The 8185-nt window shown below is 46.6% G+C and overlaps 1 protein-coding gene across 1 annotated transcript; it reads left to right on the top strand.

The window, feature by feature from the left end:
* Positions 1 to 943: 943 nt before the first annotated feature.
* Positions 944 to 7704, top strand: LOC142008344 (uncharacterized). The gene is made up of 4 exons (XM_074985524.1): positions 944 to 1018; positions 3628 to 3994; positions 4586 to 4938; positions 5549 to 7704. Exons 1-4 carry the CDS (start codon positions 944 to 946, stop codon positions 5840 to 5842), a joined length of 1089 nt encoding a protein of 362 aa, XP_074841625.1. The 3' UTR covers positions 5843 to 7704.
* The last annotated feature ends 481 nt before the right edge of the window (positions 7705 to 8185 follow it).

Raw genomic sequence — 8185 nt, 5'->3', positions numbered from 1 at the left:
GCTTGAGTAGGGTCAGTGGGCAGCTAATCTTGGTTAATACTCTGCATAGTCCTGATCTAATGACTGTGTCAAATGCCTTTGTTAAGTCCACAGATGCCACGAGTAACAGCTTTCCTTGTTCTCTGCATTTTTCCTGTAGTTGTCGAAGTGAGAAAATCGTGTCCATTGTTGACCTGCCAGCTCTGAAGCCACATTGTGTTTCTGGATAGATGCGATCTGTGAGTTTTTGCAGGCATTTGAGAAGGACGCAGGCAAATGCTTTGCCTTTGAGGCTCAGTAACAAGGTGCTGCTGTAGGTGTTGCAGTTACCCTTGTCACCTTTGTTTTTATAGAGAGTGAGGATGTTTGCATCCTTGATGTCATGTGGGACATCACCTGTTCTCCAACATTTTAGGAGTAAATCAAAGAGGAAGGGGAAGAACACAGCCTTGTTTGCCTTCCTGACTTCAGCTAGGATTCTGTGTTTTCCTGGTACTTTTCTACTGGAAAGAGCATCAAAAGCTCGAGAAGGTTCCTCCGCCGTAGGCTCTGCCTCTAGCTCAGAGATTTCTGGAAGAGTTGAGATGAGGTTGTCAAGTTCAGGTTGTATTGTACGCTCGTGGGAATAAAGACTTGAGTAGTGTTTCACACATCTGGACATCTGCAGCAAACATGGTCCATGCTGAGAGATGCAATATATGAATGCGCCAAATCTGCCTTTGGAACATGTAAATTTTCTAACAAAGACTGCATCAATTAAAATGCTGACATTCTTAGGCCTCTTCATGAAGAAAAACACAGGGCTCATCTGAATAACATAAAGAACCCATCTCAAAGCACAAGAGATCAACTTCAACACACAAGATCTATTCTTCAGAGAGAATCCAGGTGGTGTGCGAGCAAATATGGGGCCGACCTATGTTCTAATATTCAAAAGGCATCTGATTTGGGTGACGTGGAAACCATGTATGATGGATTGAAGAAAACACTTGGGCCAAATCTTACCAAAGTCGCCCCGCTGAAGCGTTTAAATGGACAGGTGATCACAGACAAAAAGCGTTATGTCTAGGACAGTTTACGCCTGTACTTAGATGGCTGTGAAAGTGTCCACAGTGCTTCTCGTGGCTTCCAGGGCTTGAGTGTGGGTGGGTGGAGCAGGGCTCTCCCTAGCCACTTGTAAATGACCCTTTTGGGTGGAAGTATATCAGGTATGTTGTGAACAAGACACAAGAAGTCATTCTGCCGCTCTACTCTGCGCTGGTTAGGCTTCAGCTGGAGTATTGTGTCCAGTTCTGGGCACTGCAGTTCAAGAAAGACGTGGAGAAATTAGAGAGGGTCCAGAAAAGAGCAACAAGAATGATTAAAGGTCTAGAGAATGTGACCTATGAAGAAAGGCTGAAAGAATTGGGCTTGTTTAGTTTGGAAAAGAGAAGATTGAGGGGTGACACGATAGCGGTATTCAGGTATCTAAAAGGGTGTCATAAGGAGGAGGGAGAAAACTTGTTCTTGGCCTCTGAGGATAGAACAAGAGGCAATGGACTTAAACTGCAGCAAGGGAGGTTTAGGTTGGACATTAGGAAAAAGTTCCTAACTGTCAGAGTGGTCAAACAGTGGAATAAATTGCCAAGGGAGGTTGTGGAGATATTTAAGAATAGGTTAGATAGATGTACATCAGGGATGGTTTAGACAGTACTTGGTCCTGCCATTGGGGCAGGGGGCTGGACTCGATGGCCTCTCGAGGTTCCTTCCAGTCCTAGTGTTCTATGATTCTATGATATTGCCAATGCAAGTTTTTAGTAAAGTTCCAGAAGCACAATTCAATGCTTATATAGCTAACAAACCAGACCCAGTTACATTTGTTAGGATAACAAGATATAAGAGATTTAAAATCTCTTGTTTCAGGGAATTTATTCTCCATCCCCCCATTTATTATTTATATTTTGTTTGAGCCTTCAGTCCTCCATCAGAGATCAGGGTGCCCTTGGATAAGCTTATCACTAATTGCCTGGGATTAGGAAGAAGCTTCCACTATGGAAATTGTTTCCTTGAAGGAGCTGATGTCACTGTCAGAGAAGGACCACTGGTGGTGATTGGAGAACTGGTCTCACCTGGAACAGCAATTCTTTTGTCTCTGACTTCCATCATCAAGAAAGTATATGAGAAGCAGTATATTTATTTCAAAATCATAGCTCCCTTACATGCAGCTACAAAGCTGAGCATAAAAATAAGCACCTGAAACTATTTATCAAGGTGCATAACTTTAAGTAGGAGTAGTCCCGCTGAAATCATAGTTAGGAGTTGAGTTGGGAAAAGTTAGATCTTTTCATTCAGGTTTGCAATACTGTGGTAATCCAACCCCAGCCACAGTGTACATGTATTCCAGCATCTGGTGCTTCATTTATTAAAGCTGGGGCTGCAGGTCTCACAATTTCCAAGATCACTTAGAATACTTGATGTCAACATATGGGCTTGTCTTTATGTGCACCACTGTAGGGCTTTAGCACTTCTTGCTTTGGTGTAATAGTTAATTCACCTCCCCGAGAAGCGGCAGCCATGGGTCTGAGAGGAATTGTCCTGACACTGTGGCACTGTCTACACAATGGGTTAGGTTAATATAACAGCATGGCTCAGGGCTGTGGATTTTAATATGGCTTCCTGAATTCTTAACGGGTGGGGACACCATAGATTGTGCTCAGTTTCAAAATAACATGCAGGCTCTGGCACTGATCTTAGAGCTCATTTCATATGCTTCTGGCTTAATGAAAGTTAGGCCCAGCCCTTCAGCGGGTGGATATCACCATAGCTCAGTGGAAGCTAACAAGGCCAGGCTGTTCTTTGCTTCTGAGGAGCCAGCCCGTAATTTCTTAATGAAAACTAAACTGCTGCAGAACCCAGGGACCATGCTACAGAATAGGTGTTTGTTTGCTGGAGCTGGCTTTGGAAGCATCTCCACCTGTGTCTTTCACATGAGCAAAGCTTGAGGGGACTGAGCCCTCGATCTTGCCCATGACCCTTTGAATGCAGGTGGCAGTGACTTGCACAGGGTGTGATCCAGCTTTGCTTCCCAGCATGGCCACAGCCTGGACCGTGCCTCTGGGGTCAGGTATTTACTTATTCACTGTTGCTATTGGAGAGGGCATCCCAGGTGTGTAATAGGGGCTGGGGGTGAAACACAATGGCTGGGACAGGAACTCAGTCCAGGGCAAGGGGTCGACAACCAAAATAGCAAGAAGAGCCATTTTTTCCCAATTTGGTAAAAAACTCAATAATTCAAGAGCTGCAATGCATGTGAATATGAGACGTCCTTAATAAACAACCTCTAACCATACTTTTTGTAACCCATGTGTTAAGAACAGCGCGCACACAAGGATTTGCAATGCGATACCTGATTCCTGCAGGACGTTCACAAACTTTTTACATATTCTATTTCCTCACACTTTACATGCGTGTTTGTACCTGTCTTCCTGACGTGCACCCCCAAACCTTCTGTCTCTCTGGAGGACGCTCGGGGGAGTACTCGGGCCATTTGAGATCACGTACCGTTGGCTGTTTAGATATGAGGGGTTCCTTGTTGGGCTTTTAGACGTTCACTGTCTATCGAAAGTAATCAGGAGGGTTTTGGTTGGTTTTGTTTTAGGTTGCAGTTAGAGCGGTGGGAGCCACAAAGAAGCCCTTAAAGAGCTCCACAGCCCGGTCTCGGGGCTCTCCTGGGCCCTGAGGGGTTCCCATCTCTGCATCAATAACGAAGGGACATCCCTGCTCCGAGCCCCGCTTGGCTCCCACAGCCTCACCCAGGGACGGGGGTGGGACCGAGCGAACCCGCCCGAGCTGCGTTCTCTGCTGCGCCCTGCAGGTGGCGCTGTCCGCTCGCTGCGCCCTGCGGAGCTGGCGCCAGGTGCTTCTCTTGACAGGACCCTGCCGGCGGGGTCCCGCCATGCACCGCGCTCCGCCTGCCGGCGGGAATCCACTCAGCGCCGCTTGGGGCCGGGCCATGGCCGAGCGGGCCGTTGCTCAGGTAAGGGTCTGGCGGGGGCTCGAACCGTCCCTGGCGGGCGGGCTCGGCCCGGTCCCTTCCCCGGAAGTTGGTGTCCCGCTCGCGGGGAGCGCGGGGCTGACTCGGGCGCTGGGGTCCGCGGCAGCGGCGCTTGGCCTGGGGGTTGAGATCTGCCTGCAGCCAGAGCGCAGCACCTGGCGCTGAGGGGAAGAAGCCCTGTGCGGGTGGGGACAGTGTCCCCCGGGCCGCCTGTCGGTGGGTCTCACACAGTCTGTGCCGGTGATTTCGTTTGGACTTGGGAAAAAAAATCGTGGTCCCTTCCTCCCGCTAGAAAATATCCCTCCCCGCCCTGTGCCCTCAGCGGGCGCAGCTGTCACCAGAGTGTGCAGCCCCCGTACCTCAGGAAAACGGAGTTGGAGGGTTGCACCCCATGGTGTGAGACCCCCTGCCTAGTTATTCGGCTCCGCACAGGACGAAGTGAGTAAAACTGAATGGCCTGTGGTGTGGAGAAGGTGAGGCTCAGAAGATCCTTTCGCGTGTGGATATTCCATGATTAATATGAGCCAGACATTGCGGGAAATCTTTCGAATCTGCTTCAGTTCCTCCCTATAGCGGCAGGCCCCGGCGAAGCCCCTGTGAGAGAAGCCCATTCTCAGGCTGCGGAGATCTCCTTGTGGACGGTGGTGGCCGCCATCCAAGCCGTGGAGAGGAAGGTGGAGTCTCATGCCACACGGCTACTGAACCTGGAGGGGAGAACAGGGACAACGGAGAAGAAGTTAACCGAGTGTGAGAGGACAGCCCGGGAGTTTGGGAACCAGCTGGAGAGTAAGTGGGCAGTGCTGGGAGCCCTGATCCAGGAGAACAACTTCCTGCAGAGGCGGCTGAAAAACATGGAGAACCTGCTGAAAAACCGGAACTTTTGGCTCATAAGACTGTCGCCAGGCATGAAGGGAAAAGTCCCCAAGGTAACAACATGCCAGCAAGTGCTGAGGAGTAGAAACTTAGATACTGAACAGGTTTCATGTCTTCTGGTATGGCAGCCCTTTAATTCACCACTGGATGAGACGCAGGGAGTGATCTTACTAACTTCAAGGTGTCCAGTACGTCACTGGCCAAACCCTGTTGGTTCAGTTCTTTATGGGTAATGTGCAGGACTGAGATGACATGTGGGTTCTATTTCCATTTTAGTCACTGATTTGCTGTTCATCTCAGGTAAGTGCTGAGATGAAAAAGTAAAATGAGGAACATAGTTATGTATTGCTTCTAAAGAATTTGGAAACGGTGGTTGGAAACCTACATAAGAGCCAGTTCATCAGATGCTCTTAACAGAGCACCTGCAATTGCTCCGTTTGGTCAGTAAGAGGTGCAGGAGCACTGCTCCTTTTAGAGGACACTTATCTTTTTCTTGAATTTGGCCCTGACTAATCAAAGTTTCTGCTAAAATTAGTGGTTCAATGTAGGTGCATCTCAGCACACAGCATAATACACACTGTATGGAAGAAGGGTCTTCTCCACAGCCTGTGGATGTCAGTGGCATGCACTTCATTGGAGGTATTGTAATCCTTCTGATTCCAGGTACCTGTGACATTTGATGATGCTTCAGTTTGTTTCAATGAGCAGGAGTGGGAGAACTTAGAGGAATGGCAGAAGGAGCTTTACAAGAATGTAACGAATGGGAACTATGAGACTCTGATTTCTCTGGGTAAGATTATTTTTCACTTTCCAATTAGAATTGGCTCCTCTCTGGTTCTAGTTGCAGATTATACACCATTTCATTTGATTTCCAGTGGATCACTGCTTCCCAGAGTATTTGCAATAGACAGCTCCTACCACATTCCTCCCTATTTAAAACTAAACTGCAGATGTTGATCCAGTGCACTGCTTCCTAAGTGTGGATAACCATTGTAGTTATATGACTCAGTACACAAGGACCATATTTACAACTGCCATGCCTCTTTTTTCAATATTTAGTTTTCCCAACATTCTGAAGCATCTGAAAAGTCTCTCATTGACATCCTGGGGCTGTGGGTCAGGTTCTGCAAATTTAAGTGACTTGCCTGAGTTCAAAGAGGGAATCCGTGGCACAGCCAGGAATGGAACGCAGGGTGTGCTTAGTAGCAGGCTAGTGCCTGAAATACAAGACCATCCTTTGTTTCTTTAAAAGAGATGGATCACCCCTTGTGTGGTTAAATCAGATCTCTGCCTATTAAAATTCACAGTCTTAATATTGTACTAGCTAATTCTTTTAGGCCGTGTCTACAGGTGCCCCAAACTTCGAAATGGCCACACAAATGGCCATTTCGAAGTTTACTAATGCAGCGCTGAAATGCATATTCAGTGCTTCATTAGCATGCGGGCAGCCGCGGCACTTCGAAATTGACGCGCGTCTCATGCAGACGGGGCTCCTTTTCGAAAGGACGCCACCTACTTCGAAGTCCCCTTATTCCCATCATTCCCCTTATTCCCATATGCATTTCAGCGCTTCATTAGTAAACTTCGAAATGGCCATTTGCGTGGCCATTTCGAAGTTTGGGGCTAGTGTAGACAGCCTCTGGGTCACATATGAAGCTTTCTGTGTGTTACATGAGCTGCGTCAACAAGATATGTAGAATCCCTGAATTGTCATGAGGATGTCACATGAGCAAAAGCTGTGTGGTGATTGGCTTATGGGTTGAGGTCCACTTTCTTAAAGAGTAACAGAGAGGAAGCCGTGCTAGTCTATACACTACCAAAACAAAAAGCAGTCAAGTAGGAACCTTTCCCTGCAACAAAGCCCGCTGCCAGCTTTGTCCACATATCTTCTCTGGAAATACCATCACTGGACCTAACCAGGTTACTCACAGAATCATGGGCACTTTCTCATGCTCCTCTGCTAACATCATATATGCCATCATGTGCCAACAATGCCCAGATGCTTTGTATATTGGACAGACTTCTAACTCCCTTAGACAAAGGGTCAACGGGAACAAAACAGACATCAAAACACTCCAGATCCACAAACCAGTTAGTCAACATTTTAATGGAATGGGGCATTCTGTCAACGATCTCAAGGTATGTGTGTTACTGAAGAGAAATTATCTCTCCGTTTTCGAAAGAGAAGTGGACAAACTGACATTTATATTCATATTCGGAACATTAACACATGGTTTAAATCGTGATGGGAACTTTCTGAGTCACTATAGGGGTTCGTCTGCATACTTGACTCAACCTAATTCTTGATCTTCCCCCCCACCCCTCCACTCTCTGGTTTGCTCACCTTGATTATCTTTTTCTGATTTGTCCTCCTTGCTTACTGTTTTTGGTTCTCTGTGTCTTAAATATTGAGTCTGTTCTGGTCTGGATATAGTCTGAAGAAGTGGGTCTGTCCCACGAAAGCTCACCTAATAAACTATTTTGCTAGTCTTTAAAGTGCTACTTGACTGCCTTTTGTTTTGATGGAATGTTAGTGTGTGAATTCAAAGAGATGTTCTCCCAGAGTCTGGGCCCAGGATCTGTGTGGACAAGTCACCAATGGATATATTTATTTGGGCAGGTGGGCCACTTGTCTCTGTGGGATAGTTGTGTTCTTTCTTATGTAAAATGTACATATCTGAGCATGACCCTTAAGATCTAAATATCACATTGTCATCTCTTCCCTCAGACGTAAAAGGCCATTCTTCATCCCATCCCTACCTCCTGACACCGCCTTGGCTATTTCAGGGTTTCTCCCTTAATGTTTTATTTGGACCTGTGTTCTGTAATTAGCCGTGTCCATGGTTAACAATGGTTAAACGGAGCCTCTTGAATGAGCCCAACTGCCATAGGAACACATCTCATTACATCACAGAGAGCTTCCATTGCCTCCTTCAGTGTTTAGGATATCTTAAGAATCTTTAAGAAGCAGCAAAATGGCAAATGAAATTTAATGTGGGTAAGTGTAAGTGTAATGCATGTTGGAAAAAATAACCCAAATTATACGTACTACATGATGGGGTCAAATTTAGCTACGACAGATCAGGAAAGGGATCTTGGAGTTATAGTGGATAGTTCTCTGAAGACATCCACGCAGTGTGCAGCGGCAGTTAGTAAGGCAAATAGGATGTTAGGAATTATTAAAAAAGGGATTGATAATAAGACAAAAGATATCATACTTCCCCTATATAAAACTATGGTACGCCCACATCTTGAGTACTGTGTGCAGATGTGGTCTCCTCACCTCAAAAAAGATATATT

This window comes from Carettochelys insculpta, chromosome 2 (genome assembly GCF_033958435.1).
Source record: "Carettochelys insculpta isolate YL-2023 chromosome 2, ASM3395843v1, whole genome shotgun sequence".
NCBI lineage: Eukaryota > Metazoa > Chordata > Testudines > Carettochelyidae > Carettochelys > Carettochelys insculpta.
This window is presented reverse-complemented; position numbering and strand designations above follow the sequence as displayed.